General features: G+C 42.6%; 1 protein-coding gene across 1 annotated transcript in view; it reads right to left on the bottom strand.

The window, feature by feature from the left end:
- ITGA9 (integrin subunit alpha 9) overlaps nt 1–22,106 on the bottom strand; it is a 694,926-nt gene that overhangs the window by 453,293 nt on the left and 219,527 nt on the right. Inside the window, exon 8 of the mRNA XM_089682391.1 lies at nt 9,764–9,826. Coding sequence (XP_089538517.1) covers nt 9,764–9,826 — 63 coding nt within the window. The remainder of the gene's footprint in view (nt 1–9,763; nt 9,827–22,106) is intronic.

The following is a 22,106-nucleotide window of genomic DNA, read 5'->3' as shown; positions in this document are numbered from 1 at the left end:
TAGAGAATCAGGTGGCAACACTGCGAAGCATCAGCAACTAGGAAAGGAGCTTGGACATTAGCCAGCAGATGCTGGCGGGAGCCAGCATAGAGGGGTGGGGGGATATAGAGGTTCAGGAGCCAGATGTAGGTAGCTGGATGACAGTCTGAAGGAGGGGCAGAGGGAAGAGCCCTAGGGAGGCCAGTCCTGAGTTGATACATCCCAATAAATATGTTAAGTTGCATGATGTTGGGGTTATCAGCTCAGGAGTGGCACGGCCGGAACAGACTCCCTCCTCTAGCTGCCAGGGAAATGACTACTCTAGTAAAGAAGGGGCAAGGATACAGGTAGGCTAGGCAGATACTGTTGGTAGGGGACTCAATTATTGGGAGACCAGATAGGGCAATCTGTCACAAAGACTGATCGCTGAATGGTATGTTGTTTACCGGGTATATCGCGGCATATCGCAGATCGGATGGACAGATTGTTGGGTAGGGTTGGGGAGGACCCAGCTATCACAGTACACATTCGTACCAAAGATAGTTAGAGGAAGGTGGAGTGTCCTAAAAAATAAATTCAAGGACTTAATGGCTATATTGAAGTAGAGGACCCCCAAGGTGGTATTCTCAGACATACTGCCTGTACCTCGAGCCACACCAGAGAGGCAGCAGAAGCTAAGAGAAATTACCTGGCTAAGAAATTGGTGCAGGAAAGAGGGGTTTGGGTTCCTAGGGAACTGGGCTGATTTTTCAGTCAGATACCAGCTCTATAGTAGGGACAGACTGCACCTTAATAGGAAGGGTACAGCTCTGTTGGGGGGGGGGGGGGGATGGCCAAAAAGTTGGAGGGGCTTTTAAACTAGGTGGTGGGGGGAGGGATCAGAGGAAGCAATAACCATCAGCAAGCGAAGGTCAGACTGTGTTATAACCATAATGCATAAACCTGGGGTATGTTGCATGGCAAAGCATATTCACAGACACAAAAAAACTAAGAAGGTAAAAATACGAGCTGGTACAAAAAATGCATTTACATAAATGCTAGAAGTTTAGCTAACAAAATGGAGGAACTGGAGCTGCTAATACACGATGAGGATTTTGACTTCATATGAAAATTTTAGAAACTTGGTTTGATAGCTCACATGAATGGTCAGCATCTTTCCAGGGGAATTCCTTGTATCGGAGGGACAGAGAAGGTAGAAGAGGAGGATGGGTTTGATTGTATATTAAAAATGATTTGTTAGTAAACGTGAGGGACAACATTACAAATGGGTTGCGGGCTGAGGTTGAATCCCTGTGGGTGGAACTCCAAAGGGAAGAGTCATGCGGAAAAATAATAGTGGGGATATGCTACAGGCCCCCTAACCTGAAGGGTAAAGAGGATTTGGATCTCTAATCACAGTTAGAAATGGCAGCAAGGCAGGGCAGTGTCATCACTGAGGAAAAATGGGAATACTTTAGGAAAAAATTAAATAAAGGTATGATCCAGTGTATTTCATTGGGCAATAAATATAAAAGAGTGAAGGTTAAACCTGGGTGGCCAAACTATAACATAAAAGGACTTATTAAAGAGAAAAGAATACAAGGAATTCAAGGAATACAAGGCAGAGGGGTCATTGTCAGCATTCCACTACTACAAGGAATGCAATAAAAAGTGTAAGTGAGCAATCAGGGTCTAAAATAGACTACAAGAGGCGCATAGCACAGGAGAGTAAAAAGAATTCCAAGAACCTTTTTTAATATAATAATGGTAAAAATGAGAGGTCTGAAAATATTGGCCCCCTAAAGGATGGTGGAGGATGGTGTAACCAACAAATGACAAGAAGAAGACAACTGTATTGAATACAGTTTTTACAAAGGAAAAGGAGGGGTATAGAAAACAGGACGGTATCATTAGTAACACACCACAGACTGTACCGTTGTAGCCAACAGAAGACAATGTCTGAAAAAAACTAGAAAATCTCAACACGAATAAATCACCAGGACCAGATGGCTTCCACCCAATAGTCCTCAAAGAACTCAGTCAGGTTATTGCCAGACCGCTATAACTAATTTTTATGTACAGCATACTGACAGGAATAGTACCAACTGAATGACGAAGGGCCCACGTAGTACCACTATTCAAAAAAGGACAGAGACATATACCTGGGAACTACAGACCAGTAAGTCTAACATCAATAGTATGTAAACTAATTGAAAGGATGATAAGGGACTATATCCAAGAATTTGCTAAAGAAAACAGTATGATTAATAGTAATCAGCATGGATTTACGTAAGGTCTTTCTTGCCAAACCAATCTGTTAACATTCTATGAGGAAGTGAGCAGCCATCTAGACAAAGGAAGGGCAGTGGATGTGGTGTATCTATATTTTACAAAAGCTTTTGATACAGTTCCACATAAATGTTTAATTTTCAAACTAAGTTCTATAGGCATGGACCACAGGGTTTGTTCATGGATAGAAAACTGGTAACAGGGACACATCCAACGGGTGGTGATAAATAGCGAGAGCTCAGAACTTGACTAAATTGGTAAGTGGGGTACCACAAGGCTCTGACTTGGGGCCAATTGTTTAAATTTTTCATAAATGCTATAGAGGTTGGTATCCTAACCCTCTTGTATTGAACTGTATTGTTGCTGTATTGTCTCCCGTTATATTGTAAAGCGCTGAGCAAACTGTTGGCGCTATATAAATCCTGTATAATAATAATAATACATAGCTCAGTGTCAGTATTTACTGATGATACAAAGCTAAGTAGGACAATAATTTCACAAGATTTAGAAACTTTACCAGAAAACCTCATTGAAATAATAGGGTGAGTAAGTACATGGCAAATTAAGTTTAATGTTGAAAAATTTTAAGTAATCACCTGGGGGCTAAAAATATGAACACAAATTACTGGCTAGTTGGAGAACCTCTGGGGGAATCCATGATGGAAAAAGATCTGGTGGTCCTAGTAGATGACAGGTTCAGCAATGGCATGGAATACCAAGTTGCAGCAAGCTGCAGCAAGCAAAATATTAGCATGCATTAAAAAGGGAATTTACTCAAGAGAAAAAAACTATGGTTTGGCCGCATCTGGAATATTCTGTCCAGTTCTGGTCACCAGTCCTCGGGAGGGCGGTGCTGGAACAGGAGAGAGCCCAGAGTAGGGCAACATACAGTTGCAAGAAAAAGTATGTGAACCCCTTGGGATTACGTGGAGTTTTGCATGAATTGGGCATAAAATGTGCTCTGAACATCATCTAAGTCACAACAATAGAAGAACACAGTCTGCTGAACATAATACTACACAAACATTAGATGTTGCCATGGTTTAATTGCACATAACATGTAAACATTCACAGTGCAGGGAGGAAAAGTATGTGAACCTTTGGACTTAATAACTGGTTGACCCTCCTTTGGCAGCAGTAACCTCAACCAAACGTTTCCTGTAGTTGCAGATCAGACCTGCACAATGATCTGGAGTAAATTTTGGACCACTCCTCTTCACAAAACTGTTTCAGTGTAGCAATATTATTGGGATGTCTGGTGTGAATCGCTCTCTTAAGGTCATGCCACAGCATTTCAATCGGGTTGAGGTCAGGACTCTGACTGGGCCACTCCAGAAGGCGTATTCTGTGCTGTTGCAGCCATTGTTTTGTTGAATTACTTGTATGCTTTGGGTCATTGTCCTGTTGCATCACCCATCCTCTGCGGAGCTTCAGTTGGCGGACAGATGGTCGTACGTTTTCCTGCAAAATGTCTTGATAAACTCTGGAATCATTTTCCCATCAATGACAACAATCCGTCCAGGCCCTAAGGCAGCAAAGCAGCCCCAAACCATGATGCTCCCTCCGCCATGTTTTACAGTGGGGATGAGGTTTTGATGTTGGTGTGCTGTGCCTTTTTTTCTCCACACATAGTGTTGTGTGTTCTTCCCAAACAACTCAATCTTGGTTTCATCTGTCCACAGTATATTTTGCCAGTAGTGCTGTGGAACATCCAGGTGCTCTTTTGCAGACTTCAAACGTGCTGCAATCTTCTTTTTGGACAGCAATGGCTTCCTCCGTGGTGTCCTCCCATGTACTCCATTCTTGTTTAATGTTTTCCTTATTGCAGATGTGTCAACAGAAATGTTAGCATGTGCCAGAGATTTCTGTAGGTCTTTAGCTGACACTCTGGGATTCTTCTTTACCTCATGCAACATTCTGTGCTGTGCTCTTGCAGTCATTTTTACAGGACGACCATGCCTAGGGAGAGTAGCAACAGTGCTAAACTTTCTCCATTTGTAGACAGTCTGTCTTACCGTGGACGCATGAACATCAAGGCTTTTGGAGATACTTTTGTAACCCTTTCCAGCTTCATGCAAGTCAACAATTCTTGATCGTAGGTCTTCTGAGAGCTCTTTTCTGCGAGGCATGGTTCACATCAGACAGTGCTTCTTGAAACCAGTAAACCCAAAACAGGTGTGTGTTTTTTAAGGGCAGGACAGGTGTCAGCAACACATCCAATATCATCACACTGATTGGAGTCAAGGTTGGCTCACTCCTGGCTCCAATTAGCTCTGGGAGAAGTCATTAAGCTAGGGCCTCACATACTTTTTCCTCCCTGCACTGTGAATGTTTACATGTTATGTGCAATTAAACCATTGCAACATCTAATGTTTGTGTAGTATTATGTTCAGCAGACTGTGTTCTTCTATTGTTGTGACTTAGATGACGTTCAGAGCACATTTTATGCCCAATTCATGCAAAACTCCACGTAATCCCAAGGGGTTCACATACTTTTTCTTGCAACTGTAGTTCATAAAGGATCTGGAGGACCTCAGTTATGAGGAACGATTACAAACACTGAACCTATTCTCCCTGAAGAGCAATATAGCTGTTATAATTTTAACCTTTAAACACCTCTAAATATAACAATGTAAGGGAGGTTTGATTGTTTGTACTTGTATAATCTTCCTTGACAGGTCAATGTTCAACAAGTCTGCATTGGAAAAACTATACATCTCTATGATGAAACACCAGTTTTTCTGATCTGTGTAAACTGTATTGATGCAGTAGAGGGGTTGGAAACAGACACAAAACTTTATAGTGTGTCATGTCCTGGGTTTCAATTAGATGCCTTTCCAATTCAATCAAGTAATTAAATTGGTCGTATTTTCCAATAGATCCTGTAATGTGCAAGATTTGTAATTACAACGGTTGTTGCTGAATATTAATAGCCTTACAACAGTGAAAGGAAGATTTAAAGTTAGAACGATTGCCAAGAAACCAACGCTTGACACATCAGTACTGAGATTAGTCAACATTTATAGTGCTGACTTAAGCTGTGACTGATACATGCTATACCTATGGAGTTATAAAAGTATAACAGTTTTATAGCACTTCTTGTACCTTTATAGTAAAGGTCCTCCATCATTTGTTAAATATGACTACCTTTATATATGATTTTTGTTGTAAGCAGAGTCTAAAATCCATGTCAAACTCAATATCTACTTAAACTCCTTGGCGGTATGATTATTTCCGATTTTTTTGTGCTGAAAGCGGTACCATTTTTTTTGCATGGAAATATGTAGTTTTTTATTGTAGGCTGCAATTTTTAGGAATAACTCACTGATATCTGTCAGAACAAGAGTCTAGTAAACATCCCGGGGAGGATAAAACTTGAAACACGAAATCATAAATTATAATTGAATAAATAATCATAAAAAATAATAATATAATAATAATATATTTAATTCAATAATATAATCAAACCAAAAACACTGAAATTTGAAATACAGAGGCAAATTCGCACATCGCTGAGCAAAGTCGCAAAATCGTTTTCAGTGTCTGATGACGAATTTCCCCACAAATCATTATCACTCAATTCTGCAAGTGGTTCTGATTTACTATCGCTGTTCTCTAGCCGGTCTAAAACCGCTTTTGACATAAAGGGACGCTTTTTGGACGCCATGGACTTTTCTAAGTTTTCAGGCAGAAAGAACAGTCAAAACGCAGGCAGGGCGCAGGACAAAGCACTCGGGACAAAGTGTATGTGAAATGCATTGAAACAGCAATGTTTTACTATGTAATAATCATTTTAAAAAAAAATGGCATTTTTTAAAAATTTCAAATTTGCCGCCGGTTCCGGCGCCCGTACATCCCGACGTTACAGGGACTGGAACACGGAAGCCGGATGCCGGCATCGGCCGGAGGAGATGGCCGGGGACGCTGCAGGGGACACATCGAGGGAGCGAAGGACAAGGTAAGTGCTGCAGGGACCCCCTGAGCAACGCCGTAGGGTAAGCCCGAGTGTAGCTCGGGGTTACCGCTTTTGGTACTGAAATTACCGCCAAGGAGGTTAAAGGATCAGTCCTAGAGGCTACAACATTTTCATCACTTTGTATGTAGTGCTGCAGGGCCCAATGTCCTTACCCACTGGTATTTAACCAATAGTCCCTTCTGGGATTGAGTGTAGGGGGAGCAATTCTCTGGCATGTAGCTTCTATAGAGGCTAATGAATTCCTGCCTTTGCCAGCATAAACAAAATAATTTGATTCTGGAATATTAGCTTTTTAAGGTCACAAATGCAAGGCTTTATGCTAAAGAACTAGTTCATAATGTATATTAGATAGTCTGGAAGAGATTTATCCCAATGACCTCTTATATTTCCGCTTGTTTGTTTGCAGACAATCACATAAATTGTTATATAAATCATACTTATTTGCAAAAACGGGAAAAGAGAAAACAAGGAGCATATTCTTTCCAGATATACATTTGTGAAACTGTGCTAACAATCATTACTACAGACAATCATGAATAGGAACTCTTATTTACTAGGAAAAGCTCACAAAGCAATGATTGTTTGATATAAGGCCATGATGATTTCTTCATTCTGTCCATGGTGTGTCGCATGTCCTAAAGGTTATGCAGCTAATTACTAAAACAGAAAATGCCCTCTTCTCATTTCAGTTCAATTCCAGAATTACTATACATGTTATAGATACCCCATCACTTATTGGCCGAGTTGCATGTGAATGATTTACTAGTTAGTCCATTGAACATACGTTCACTTTAAACATCAAATTACGGGCAATGAAAGGCAACAAACAATTACTGAGGTCTATTTACTGTTTACTATTGACCAGAGAAATAATTATTTTCTTTTTTGACGTACTTTATCACTAAATCTTGCCTTGTTTTCTTCCAGTTTATGAAAGTCCAACATGGGAAGTTGTGAAGCTAAAGTTAAATTACCTGAACTGCTGAAAAGCCAATTGTCCCATTACTTTTGGTCCTTTAACAAGTGGGAGGCACATATGCAAACTGTTGTAATTCCTACACCGTTCACCTGATTTGGATGTAAATACCCTCAAATTAAAGCTGACAGTCTGCAGTTAAAGCACATCTTGTTCGTTTCATTTCAAATCCATTGTGGTGGTGTATAGAGCCAAAAATGTTAGAATTGTGTCCATGTCCCAATATTTATATTTATGTCGTTCCAGACATTGTTCAGAAGAACAGCGTACTTTGATTAAAAAGTTGATTGGAGAGGGGAAAACATATAAAGAAGTGCAGAAAATGATCGGCTGCTCAGCTAAAATGATCGCAAATGCTTTAAAATGGCAACCAAAACCTGAAAGACGTGGAAGAAAGCAAAAAACTACCATTCGAATGGATAGAATAGCCAAAATGGCGCGGACTCAGCCAACAATCAGCTCCAGGAAGATGAAAGAAGGTGTAAAGTTCCCTGTGAAGACTGTTACAATTAGAAGACACCTATGTGAAGCCAAGCTATTTGCAAGAAGTCCCCGCAAAGTCCCACTGTTGAAAAAAAGACGTGTGCTGAAGAGGTTACAATTTGCCAAAGAGCACATTGACTGGCCTAAAGAGAAATGGCGCAACATTTTGTGGACTGATGAAAGTAAGATTGTTCTTTTTGGGTCTAGTGGGCGGAGACAGTTTGTCAGACGACCCCCAAACACTGAATTCAAGCCACAGTACACTGTGAAGACAGTGAAGCATGGTGGTGCAAGCATCATGATATGGGGATGTTTCTCATACTACGGTGTTGGGCCTATTTATCGCATACCAGGGATCATGGATCAGTTTGAATACATCAGAATACTTGAAGAGGTCATGCTGCCTTATGCTGAAGAGGAAATGCCCTTGAAATGGGTGTTCCAACAAGACAACGACCCCAAACACACCAGTAAACGTGCAACATTTTGGTTCCAGACCAACAAGATTGACGTTATGGAGTGGCCAGCCCAATCCCCGGATCTTCATCCAATAGAAAACTTGTGGGGTGACATCAAAAATGCCGTTTCTGAGGCAAAACCAAGAAATAGAGAAGAACTGTGGAATGTGGTCCAATCATCCTGGGCTGGAATACCTGATCACAGGGGCCAGAAGTTGGGTGACTCCATGCAACACAGATGTACAGCAGTTCTCAGAAACAGTGCGACTACAACCAAATATTCATGAAGTCATTCAAAGGAAAGCAAAATCTTCAAACATTTCTCAGTTTATACAGTGAATGTTTGAGTTTGTAAAGAAGAATACAAACACTGCTATTTTTTTGAACAGTCTAATATTCACTTTTCTTCAATTGTTTTAGAGGAACAACACAAATGTGATATATTTTTCTTCATGTTGTGATTTGGAATAGAATGTGTCGTGTTCCCAATGCATTTGTGTGGATGGAAATAAAAGCTATTAGAAGGATTTTCAGCTTTATTCACTTTTTTCAACACACTGTGATTATTTTGAACACAACTGTATATATATATATATATATATATATATATATATATATATATACATTTATTATATATTGTTCATATTGAATGTTATAGGTCAAAATGTTTTCTGAATAATTAGTTTATTTAGCGCTGTTATTATACACACCCGACTCCCTTGTCAGCAGCGGGGCTGCTATTGTCTCTGGTCTCCCAACCACTGTTCTTCAGGCACTTTCAGCCTTTAGCTGCAGCACCTCGCTGCACAGGCTGCTCCCTGACCTTTCAATACGGGGTTCTCCTAGCATCCTGGGCTCTTTCATGCCTCCAGAGACTTTCACACTCCCTCCAGCCCCATGGACTCATTACCCAAGTCAGCTTTCTCAGTCTCCACAGACTTTTGCAGCTGTCCCAACATTCCCAGTCCTTTGGGCATGGGCAAGGCATCCTCCCCCAACACGAGGTGCAGTCTGCTAGCAGGAACAGATTTCTCTCTTTGGACAGGGCTTTGCCTCCAAAATGGGAGCCTGATCTATGGACCAGGGGTGGACTGACAACTCATGGGGCCCCCGGGCAATAGGGGATCTTGGGGCCCCTGTGTCCTTGCCCAAACTCAAAAAAGCCCATGAAAAAGGTACCAGTGGCATCTCATGGGGCCCTCTACTGACCCCGGGCCCTCGGGCAGTGCCCGAGTTTCCAAATGGTCAGTCCGCCCCTGCTATGGACTATAATGAGCATGTACACCTGCATACTCACACAACCTGGAGACCTCCAGGAGGACCCAGGATTGGAGACTTCTTCCCACTGAAATCGTTTTGAAGTCTCCAAGCTCCAGACCCTGATCTGAGACTACCAAACCTGGAGAACACTGAAAGTCAGTCTTCTCTATTCAGAGACAATACTCTGGAACTTTGCATGCTGCCTTATTGCGAATCCTGTGTTATTCCTATATCCATTTCCTAAACTCACACCGTAGAAGGGCCTTGCACAATATACTAGTTTATACTGCAGCACTAAACTAGTAATAGTGTAAATGAAAGGAAGTCATAGCAGATTATAAATACTGCAGGCAGATGACTAACCTTTTTCCCAGAAACAAAAAATTTCTTCTCAAGTAATCTTTTTTCTGTCTTGAAAATGTAGACCTATGCGGAAAAAGAAAAGTTAAAAATATATATTAAAATGCAATTTAGTTAAAGAATATCTATGGTCAAAATGTAAAATCACATATTCATTTCCATATTGTATTTCAAATTTGTAATTATTTCTAGCCTACTTCTATTAATCTGAATGGTCCACTTTAAAAGTATATCTATGGTAAAATCTAAATTCATTTCTAGCCTGCTCATATTAATCTGAACAATCTTGAATTTTGTAAATGTACTTTGTTAAGATCAGCACATAGTTACTTTCTTGAATTTTGTGACATGTATTCATTATGTCCTGAAAACAGACACTACTGTGTCACGCTTTTCACAGAGCCTGCCTTCTGAACTACAGAGGTGATGAGAGGAGGAGTTTCAGGAGGCGGAGTCAGTACAGGAATCACTGTTTCCAGGCAACAAGGTACCATGGGATATGTAGTCCTTAGAAATTGAAAGTAAACAGCAGAGGAGAAGCTGCAGAGCATGTAGGGAATCCAAGAAGTTGGGGAAACAGATGGCTGTCAGACAGCCAGAACTCAAAACATGAAAGGAAACCTTTCAAGGAAGCTTTATATTAGATTGTCAAAATGAACTGGTATTACAGTGTTGATGTTTTAAAATAAAAGTGTATGCTGTGACCATATCTCAGATATCTATAGATATACAGTCATTCTTGCCTGGCTAGATCCATTTTAATCAGTAAACACTACATGTCTATGGGCAGAACATCCCTGACAACCAGACTTGAGGAGTAATACATTTGTTTTCATCCAGGCACTGTTGATCTTGTCCTACATAAGTTAGGTACAACCTGCTATCCTTCTCATAGATATAACATACACATGGAAAGACAGTTTAAAACCCCAACTCAACACTTTTTCTGAGCTTTGTAAAGAGGAAGGAAGGCTTATAGTCTCTAGCAGGTTTTTATTGTGTGTTTCTTTGTCCCTGAATTCTTGTCCCAGTCACAATGAAGAAAAGAGAAAGTTTTTCCTAGTTTTCCCCCCAGCCAGCGCCCCCCCCCCCCACATCCTCTCCATCACGACTAACAACCAGGGGCGGACTGACCATTTGAGCACTCGGGCACTGCCCGAGGGCCCGGGGTCATTAGGGGGCCACATGAGATGCCCCTGGTACCTTTCACTGTCTTTTTCATAGGCTTTTTTGGGTGTGGGCAAGGTCACAGGGGCCCCATGATCCCCTATTGCCTGGGGGCCCAATGAGTTGTCAGTCTGCCCCTGCCAACAACACCACCATCAATCCCACCCCACAAGCCAAAGTCCTAGGTGTCACCCTGGACTCAAACCTTTCCTTCCAACCTCATATCCAATCGCTGGCAAACTCATGCAGGCTGCACCTCCGCAACATCTCCAAGATACGTACTTTTCTAACCCCAGACACTACTAAACAACTCGTACACTCCCTTATTATCTCACGCCTGGACTACTGCAACTCCCTTCTCACCGGCCTACCCAACGCAGGCTATCCCCACTTCAGTCTATCCTGAACTCAGCGGCCAGACTCATCCACCTCACCAACCGCTCCACTTCTGCCACCCCCTCTGCCTATCCCATCACTGGCTCCCGATTGCCCAACGCATTAAATTCAAATTACTAACTCTGACCTACAAAGCCATTCATAACGCTGCAACAAACTACCTCACTGACCTGATACCCAAATACCACCCCACCCGTGCCCTTTGCTCCTCACAAGACCTCCTACTTTCTAGCTCCCTGGTCTCCTCCTTCCACGCCCGACTGCAGGACTTCTCCAGGACTTCCCCCATCCTCTGGAACTCACTACCCCAATGCATCAGACTGTCACCTACCCTCCTCACCTTCAGGCGCTCCCTAAAAACACACCTCTTCAGGGAATCCTACCCCGCCCTCACCTAACAGCCGTTCTCCTCCACTCCTCCTACCACTCCATCCCCCACAGCCACTTCCTCCTGTACCTCTACCCCCTCCCTCCTAGATTGTAAGCTCGAAAGAGCAGGGCCCTCGAACCCCTCGTGTATTGCATTGTTACTGTATTGTCTCATGTTCTGTCCCCCCATTTTATTGTACAGCGCTGAGCAAACCTATTGGCGCTATATAAACACTATATAATAATAATAAAGTTCAGTTTTGTGATGGTTATAGAGACAGCAAAAAAACGTATTTATTTAGAATAGTAAAGAACAGCTAGAACATCTGTGAGAGCTTATTGCTCCCCGTGTCTTAGTGACACCTGCACCCTCACATTTCAGGTCCTGGTGACATCAGGATTCAAAATTTTCCCAATGATGAAACAAATACAAGTATAATTTTAAAATAGGTTCTTACCTATAATAGACTTACCCACTCTATAAAACATAAAAAAATGTTTGGCACAGAGCTACCATGAGCTGAACTAAGGGGATTATCTACTAAAACTGCATGGTGCGAAATCTGGTGCAACTTTGTATTATAGAAACCAACCAGCGTCCAAGTTTTATTGTCAAAGCTTAACTGAACAAGCTGAAGTTAGAAACTTTACTGGCTACTATGCACAGCTGCACCACATTCTGAGTGCTTCAGGTTTAGTAAATCAACCCCTACGTTTCTATCTTTCCAAACCTGATATTTCACTTCTGGGTTCATGCTGGCATGCTGAATTAACCATTGGCTTCTTATATCTATAACTACTCTGGTGGTGAAATATGTATAGTCAGGTTCCACCATCCAATCACCTACTAAGCATTGCACTGCAGTTGCATTTTTCATTAGGGCTGATTTGGAAAGAATTTATTTGCAAATTATGGTGGAAAATAAGTATTTGGTCAATATCAAAAGTTCATCTCAATACTTTGTTATATATCCTTTGTTGGCAATGACAGAGGTCAAACGTTTCCTGTAAGTCTTCACAAGGTTGGCACACACTGTTGCTGGTATGTTGGCCCATCCTCCATGCAGATCTCCTCTAGAGCAGTGATGTTTTGGGTCTGTCGCTGGGCAACACGGACTTTCAACTCCCTCCAAAAGGTTTTCTATGGGGTTGAGATCTGGAGACTGGCTAGGCCACTCCAGGACCTTGAAATGCTTCTTACGAAGCCACTCCTTCGTTGCCCGGGCGGTATGTTTGGGATCATTGTCATGTTGAAAGACCCAGCCACGTTTCATCTTCAATGCCCTTGCTGATGGAAGGAGGTTTGCACTCAAAATCTCATGATACATGGCCCCATTCATTCTGTCCTGTACATGGATCAACCGTCCTGGTCCCTTTGTGGTGAAACAGCCCCAAAGCATGATGCTGCCACCCCCATGCTTCACAGCAGGTATGGTGTTCTTTGGATGCAACTCAGCATTCTCTCTCCTCCAAACATGACAAGTTGTGTTTCTACCAAACAGTTCTATTTTGGTTTCATCTGACCATATACATTCTCCCAATCCTCTTCTGGATCATCCAAATGCTCTCTAGCAAACTTCAGACGGGCCTGGACATGTACTGGCTTAAGCAGGGGGACACGTCTGGCACTGCAGGATCTGAGTTCCTGGCGGCGTAGTGTGTTACCGATGGTAGCCTTTGTTACGTTGGTCCCAACTCTCTGCAGGTCATTCACTAGGTCCCCCCAAGTGGTCCTGGGATTTTTGCTCACCGTTCTTGTGATCATTTTGACCTCACGGGGTGAGATCTTGCGTGGAGCCCCAGATCGAGGGAGATTATCAGTGGTCTTGTATGTCTTCCATTTTCTAATTATTGCTCCCACAGTTGATTTGTTCACACCAAGCTGCTTGCCTATTGCAGATTCAGTCTTCCCAGCCTGGTGCAGGTCTACAATTTTGTTTCTGGTGTCCTTCGACAGCTCTTTGGTCTTCACCATAGTGGAGTTTGGAGTGTGACTGTTTGAGGTTGTGGACAGGTGTCTTTTATACTGATAACAAGTTCAAACAGGTGCCATTGATACAGGTAATGAGTGCAGGACAGAGGAGCCTCTTAAAGAAGAAGGTACAGGTCTGTGAGAGCCAGAAATCTTGCTTGTTTGTAGGTGACCAAATACTTATTTTCCACCATAATTTGCAAATAAATTCTTTCCAAATTAGCCAATGTGATTGTCTGGATTTTGTTTCTCATTTTGTCTCTCATAGTTGAGGTCTACCTATGATGCCAATTACAGGCCTCTCTCATCTTTTTAAGTGGGAGAACTTGCACAATTGGTGGCTGACTAAATACTTTTTTGCCCCACTGTACGTATGCATAGAGATGTATGCCCCTGGACACAGACTGTCTTTTGCATTAAATACCAGCAGATTTCATGGTGCTTAAAGAACTGTACTGCCACTGAGCACCACAGACCAAAATTGCTATTTAATTTATGTTTAACCACTTCCAGTCCGGACACTTTTACCCCCTTCCTGACCAGGGCAATTTTCAGCTTTCTGCGCTATCACACTTTGAATGACAATTGCGCGGTCATGCAACACTGTACCCATATGAATTTTTTACCATTTTTTTTTAGACAGATAAAACTTTATTTTGGTGGTATTTATTCACCACTGTGATTTTTATTTTTTTTGCTATCTAAATGAAAATGTCCAAAAAATTTTTTACAAAGCGTTTTCCTTTTAAAATTTTGCAAATAAATAATCTTTCATCATAAATCTTGGCCAAAATTTATTCCGTTATCTTTTTAGTAAAAAAAAAAAATAAGCCAAATTAGTTTCTAACCAAAAATTATAATTTTTAAACTTTTTTTTTACATTTTTATATTATTATTTATTTTTTACATACTGTCTCCCTAGCAGTACAGTGTCACCATGGTGACACTGTACTACTTGTGGGGGGTGATGAAGATTTTTTTTTTTTACACTGATTGCTTTTACACCCATATAGGATATAAAAGCAATCATTTCTCTTTCTCTCTGTCTGCATTCTTGCAGCCATTGAGAACTACTGAGTGAGCTGTGATTGGTCAAAGCTTGTCACATGGTACAAGGCTGTTGTGAATAGCCTTGTACCATGTGACCTCTGTGATCATTCACAGATTTCACACGTAGTAAGCAATGATGTCAGAAGTGACATCTTGCTTACTACTTTGCATGTGATCACTGATTGGCCAATCAGTGATCACATGATCGGAACCTCGTACAGAGGCCCCATCCAACGATCGGTGTTTCACTGTGTCCGGAGGACACAGCGGGCACCGGATCGCGGTGCTGCGCTCCTGGGGAGCGCGCACAAGTAGGGTGCGGGGAGGCCGTTTATAAACAGCCACCTGACCCTGCAGTGCCACCATCCGGCTGTTTATATACAACGGCCAATCGGGAAGTGGTTAATATTTAAAGCAAACACCACCATCCACCCATGTCTCCATGCTTTATATTGCTGAGAAATCACTTTGAAAAACACCCCCTAGCATTTCTTGCTGCAGTCATCTTAAAAAAGGTATGTAAAGTGCTAATTAAAAATAGATGACAAATAAATAAATGCATTTAAGGTATTACACTCTGTGAGTTCTCTTTTTTTGAGGTTCGATCTCCAAGAATAATTGGGATTATCACTTTGCTGGAATACTACCCTGTTGACTGCTCTTTGGAGGACTTATTACATATAAGTTTTGAACATTTATTTTGGACATTTTGGACATTTTTTTCGGATATTATCATTACTTATTATTTATTTGTCATCTATTTTTAATTAGCACTTTACATATCTTGATTTATACACTTTTTGGGGTTAAAGTGTCTATGTGCATTTAGGGTTTTTTATATAGGAGGAATACCGTATTTTTGTTTATTCATCTTAAAAAAGGGCAGTAACATTTACTTTTTGGAATCCATTTTCCCTTAGCTTAGGCATGCAGGCAGGAAGATGTACTTAGCTAAGAAACCCCCTCCTCTACTCCTGAAGTCTCCTGAGATGTATCACATAATTTGCCTAGGCATGGAAACAAGGAAGTAACTGAAGAAATGTAAAAAAAAAAAATTTCAAATAAGTAAATGTAATATACTTTCCTATTTATTTACTAAGGCTAGCAGTATATGGATTTAAAAAAATTCAGTGTTGATTGGGAGAGTGAAGTGTTTTAAGTAATATAAACATTTTAACAAGATTCAATAACTATTTGCAGGACTAATAAGACATACTCAGAGAGGTTCTTTTTTTGTGTAAAACAACAAACATGTCTATACTTAGTGGTTTTTCACAGAGCAGCTTGGAACCTCCTCTTCTCGGGTCTCCCGCAGACTCTCCTGGCTCCTCCTGTCTGTTGGGTGCCCCACAGCAAGCAGCTTGCTATGAGGGCACCCGCTGCTCCATGTGTCCATTTACACACAGAACCACGACTTGGCCCCGTCCCCTCTCTATCCCCATTGGCTGACTGGCTGTGATTGACAGCAGCGGGAGCCAACGGCTCCCGTTTGCTGTTTCAGCCAATGAGCAGGCAGAGACCCGGGACAGCCAAGGCTGTCATTCACATCGTTGGATCTCGATGGGGCTCATGTACGTATTGAGGGGGCTGGGTGCACTGCTGCACACAGGTTTTTTTACCTTCATGCATAAAATGCATGAAGGTAAAAAACCTTGAGCGTTTACAACCGCTTTAAATGCTCCCTCCCTAGCAGCATACACTCACCTTTCCTTTGCTCCCTCACCCTTGATGCTCTGGTCAGCTTGTGGGAGTATAAAAAGAAGTCTTGTTCAAGCTTTGAGTCACTCTAGTTGGAGCTTATGACTATCTCCAAAATCTCGTGTGACAGTGCTAGCCAGGGGCGGACTGACTATTTGAGCACTCGGGCACTGCCCGAGGGCCCGGGGTCAGTAGGGGGCCCCATGAGATGCCCCTGGTACCTTTCATTGGCTTTTTCATAGGCTTTTTTGGGTGTGGGCGAGGACACAGGGGCCCCATGATCCCCTATTGCCTAGGGGCCCAATGAGTTGTCAGTCTGCCCCTGCCAACAACACCACCATCAATCCCACCCCGCAAGCCAAAGTCCTAGGTGTCACCCTGGACTCAAACCTCTCCTTTCAACCTCATTTCCAATCGCTGGCAAACTCATGCAGGCTCCACCTCCCCCATGATCCCCTATTGCCCGGGGGCCCCATGAGTTGTCAGTCCGCCCCTGGTGCTAGCCCAATCATCAAGCATCAGCGCTGTCATACGAGAGGAGGTGGAGTGAGTCCTCCATACTTGAACATGTCCTTTATAAACAAAGAACAGCTTTGCTTTAAAGAATAATATCTTGTGGAAAACTAGAGGTATTATACTATACCTAAAGCAGTAAATCGGATAGAATTGGGATCATTAGATTGGACAAACTTGGATTGTGTTATAAAGTTCTGAAAGGTAACGTAATTATTTTTATTCACACTGTCTGCACTACTCTAATCTTTTACATTGCTTACTTGGAAAAGGAAATGAATTACAGATATGTAGAGAAATGGTACCAATGTAGAGATCTATATATATTACATGACATAATTCATGAGATGACATAACTGTAAATCACAGCAGCACGGCACAATCCAGATTTATTCAATCTAACGTTACTGCATTATGTTGTAATACATAATACCGTACATACCAAACCATTTACAGCCAGAAACTAAACTTTGGATGGAAATTAGAACTGGACAGCATATAGAGCATATGGAAAGAAGAAAAGAACCATGCGGTCATTCCTTCGTATGTATTTTTCTAAGGGCTCGATCACACAGCACTGCATGCTAGAATGTTCTGTTTTATCATGCGGGCGGCTGTCAGTTCTGAGGCAGTGGGCTGCAGTGCACGCACTCCTTCCAGGGTATTTTTTTTGTAAACTTTATTTGAAGTGCCACAGTGACATTCAGTGTGTCAGGGATCACCGCGGCACTGGTCCCGGCGCAGTGCGTCGCCTTGTGCAGGGACGCGGGCACTAGGTCCAGGCCGGCCGCGGCGTCCGAACTCGCGCATGCGCACTAGGAGCCGCGGGCGCACACCTGGCACCAATGACAGCGCAGGGCACGATATTTAAACGGCCCTGAACTGTCATTGAGTGCCTTCTGGTCTTACCTGCATTCCTGAACCTGTGAACCTGTATCCTGTGAGTTGCTGACCCGCATTGTACCTGACCACGCTGTATTCTCCTGCTCTGACCCTTGGCTTGCCTGACCTCTCTCCCGGATGCCCCCTATTGGATCTGATCTTCTGTTACTGACCTGGTGTCAGGAATGGACTTGCCAATAATGGTGGGACTCACCTGCCTTGTGGGCTGCAGTACCAGGGCTGGCCAGCGGGTGCTCTCAACAACCAGAGGTTCACTTCGGCAATTAGCCATCACCTGGGGCTGATTGCAGGTGTATTTAATGGATGGCCAGACCTGCAGTCTGTGCCTTGGTGTGTGTTTTTCCATGGGCCCCTGTACCTTGTAACCTGCATTCCTGTTCCTGTTTCTGCCTGACTTGTTGCCGACCCGGCCTGATCCTGACCTCTGCTGACTTCTCCTGTTTGATCCCTGGCTTGTGACCCTGACCATTCTCGCCGCCTACTCCCCCTGTACCTACCTGCCCGATAGTTATCGACCCGGCCTGCCTGACTACGTTGTGCTCTATATGTGTATGTACCTGTGTATCTATACCAGTTTAGGTTTGGGTTTGTTTCACCTTGTTGTATGTATTTGTGTTAGCTTGGTGTTTGGCGCACTGCGTTTATATTTGTATTGTTAGTCTTTAATAAATTGTCTTGTTTATACCATATCTGGAGCCTGTGTTTCCCTGTGTCAGTGCACACACCTCTGGTCACACCCGCATCCCTGACACCTGGCGTGTGACCCGACTATTCTCTGCCTGCTGCTTTGTACCGCACCGTCCCCACGGCTACCGACCCGGCTTGTCTGACCTCGCACCTGCTCAGCCATCCATCCATCCATCCCATCTGGGTCACCCGACCTCCTCATATCAGGCTCTCCCCTGTGGGAGCCCCTGGCGAACACCCCTACCACTGACAGGTATACTCAGTAGTCACGACCTGGACTCCAAGTCCATCCCCACCATCAGGGGCCCTGGTGAACAAGTACTCTGGGGCTTAGATTCCGTGCTCTGGGGACGCCTGATCAGTGGAGTGCTAGTGGTGCCGCCAGGCGGTCCCTTACACAGTGCCATGTGGTAAAATGCTACTTAGTACATTTCATTGCAGTATGAATGTGGCATGTAGAAATAAATTCATAAAAAAGGAAAAAATACACTGCGTTTAAATTTTCCAGCCCATCCCCCAGACGATGTCACCTCTGACGAAATGCGCTGGGGGGGAGCTTGTGACAGTGGCGTCATCAGGCACGTGGAGCCAGATTGACTAGCGAGCGATGTCTGATCTGTAGCAACACATAGGATCGCCACGTTTGAGAGTATTGTAGGGCCTTGATAAGCCTGCCGTCCAGGGGCGGACTGACAACTCATGGGGCCCCCGGGCAATAGGGGATCATCGGGCCCTGGTGTCCTTGCCCAAACTCAAAAAAGCCTATGAAAAAGGTACCAGGGGCATCTCATGGGGCCCCCTACTGACCCCGGGCCCTCGGGCAGTGCCCGAGTTTCCAAATGGTCAGTCCGCCCCTGCTGCCGTCATTTTAATATTGTGAATGTCTCTTCTATCTTTTAATAAACTTTGTCTTATGGTTTTTACACTATGGAAGTGTCTCTTGTATCTTGTCTTTGAGCAACTTTGGAGGCAAGCTTATTATATCCATCAGCCGGAGGAAGTGACATGCTGGATGTGATATCCCGATCTTCTCAAGCGCTGTTTGATCCATTTGTTTATACAGGGGTCAATGTTTTCTGGTTCTTTTTACATGTAGAAATGTAACATACAATGTTACACATATTGTAATGTGGCAACATTAGGCAAAGGTAACATTACTTTTCCAAATATTTGGTAAACAATACTGAAATAGAACAAAACTACAACTTAACTGATAAGTACTCAAGTTCAGAAGTCCTTCTCTTCACCCACTCAGAGGGGCCCATGAAGGGAGAGCAATGTACATTTCAATACACCATTACATAGAACTTGTCCTGTCATCACTCCTTCCTTTCTGTACCACCACCTCCAGCTCCACCTACATTATATAGCAGCAGCCTGGGGCATGGAGAGGGTCCAACCAATCTAGGAGGAATTAACTGATTGAGATGCCATTCCAACAAAAAACACATTAACCCAGGGGCAGACTGACCATTTGGAAACTCGGGCACTGCCCGAGGGCTGGGGGTCAGTAGGGGGCCCCATGAGTTGCCCCTGGTACCTTCTTCATAGGCTTTTTTGACCTTGGGCAAGGACACAGGGGCCCCATGATCCCTTATTGCCCAGGGGCCCAATGAGTTGTCAGTCCGCCCCTGCATTAACCCCTTGTACACCTTCTTACAAACGTGCCTTGTAAAGTAAACACTCTATTTGCCCTTAGTAAATCAACCTATCATTTCAGGGTCCTGATGTCTATATTTCTACATAATGTAAATGTAACCTACATTGTATATTGCCCAGGGCAGTACACAATGTAGAAATATGGAGGGTCAACGATTTAGAGAAGAAATTCACAAAGGCTAAAATTTGTGTTTGAATCTGTAGAACAAGTTTGTAATAATAAAAATGCATGAAGTCAACTGGTATGACAGCCAAAAAAATCAATAGATTATACATCACATGGAACTTTCAATTACAGTAATGGTGAAGAGCAAAACTAGTAAGTAAACCACAGCCACCATATTTCAATTCACAGGAATCACAGGATGGAATTGTCTTGGGTCACTTCACTTTCTGTATCAAAAGGTCTATTTTTGCTGTAAGCTAAATTTTTCTAATAACACAGCCCTGTGGATTGAGATCTACTAATGGTACAGCCTGCAGAGTTTCCTCAGTACTTCATTCAATGCATTTATCATAAATTGTGTATTTTATGGTCCTGTAACTCTTTAGGACTCTAGAACTCTTTATGTGTCATATGGCATGGTTTATTAAATTTAGAGAAGCACTGTGAGTTATGTGGAGTGGAACAGTCAGATACCCTGAATTTCTGGGAATGGTTCTTCCCTCTCTTAGCAGGGCTCACATTCATAACATTGTGTTGGCTTATGTGCATCTCTGGCTTCTTCAGTGGTCTGCTGATCAAACATATTACCTTTATTAATCGGGAATTTACTTGCAGAGAAAATAATCTTACTGCAAAGGAAGAGGTTCGCCTGCCCTAATGGTGCTGACTGTATATTAGCATTCATTGAATCAGGAAAAGAATTTAAATGATATTGTGAAACAGTTTCAAAACTTCATAATTCTGAATTTTAATTGAAAAACATTTAAAAAATACATCTGTGTTTCATAAACCTAGAATGAGCAATGTTTTCCCTGCTGCAAAACACTCAAATCTCACTCAATCTATTGCACTGCAGTAGTCCATGAGCATTAACGTGAATAAGGGCAGCCCCTTATCCTTAGTCTTAATTCTAATAGTCTAATGCAGGCCATAGATGGGTCGAAAATCGGCCAATTTTTCGTCCGAAAAAAAAATCGGCCAATTTTCGGATCGTTAATGGGTTAATTGTTCGGTCGTTTTTCGGTATTTTGGCAGATTTTTTTTTTATCGGTGAAGTTGGTAAAAGATCGGCCGATTTTCACGGCAATGATGGCCAAATCTTTTTACCGATAAAAAAATCTGCGCATGAGCAGTGACCTGCAAGAGGAAGACAAAAAGAAGAAGAAAAAGAAGAAGAAGAGGATGAAGAAGAAGAAGAGGATGAAGAAGAGGATGATGAAGAAGAAGAGGAAGAAGAAGAGGAAGAAGAAGAGGATGAAGAAGAAGAAGAGGATAAAGAAGGAGAGGATGAAGAAGAAGAGGATAAAGAAGAAGAGGATGAAGAAGAAGAGGAGGATGAAGAAGAAGAGGAAGATGAAGAAGATGAATAAGATGAAGAAGAGGAAGAAGAAGAAAAGGATGAAGAAGAAGAAGAATTCCAGTCCAGCAAAAAGTGTCCCTGCAGAGAGCTCCGCTATTTCTTTGACGGTGCTTTAACATTTATAGCAGTTGCAACAATGTATCTATTTGTTTCCGAATAAAAACATCTGTATCTGAAATGGATACAAATAGATACAATGTTGCAGCCGCTATAAATGTCAAAGCACTGTCAAAGAAATAGCGGAGCTCTCTGCAGAAACGCTTTTTGCCGGCTGTAGACGGGATGAAAATCGGCTGATTTTTTTTACCATTCCTGGTAACGTCCGCCGCTTGAACGACCGATTTTTCATTTTTTTTAAAGAAAAATCGGCCGGTTTTCTCCCCATCTATGGCCTGCGTTAGTCTTC

The sequence above is a fragment of the Staurois parvus genome, unplaced genomic scaffold, assembly GCF_062004578.1.
Source record: "Staurois parvus isolate SC_StPar_1 unplaced genomic scaffold, SC_StPar_1.0 ptg000288l, whole genome shotgun sequence".
Taxonomy (NCBI): domain Eukaryota; kingdom Metazoa; phylum Chordata; class Amphibia; order Anura; family Ranidae; genus Staurois; species Staurois parvus.
This window is presented reverse-complemented; position numbering and strand designations above follow the sequence as displayed.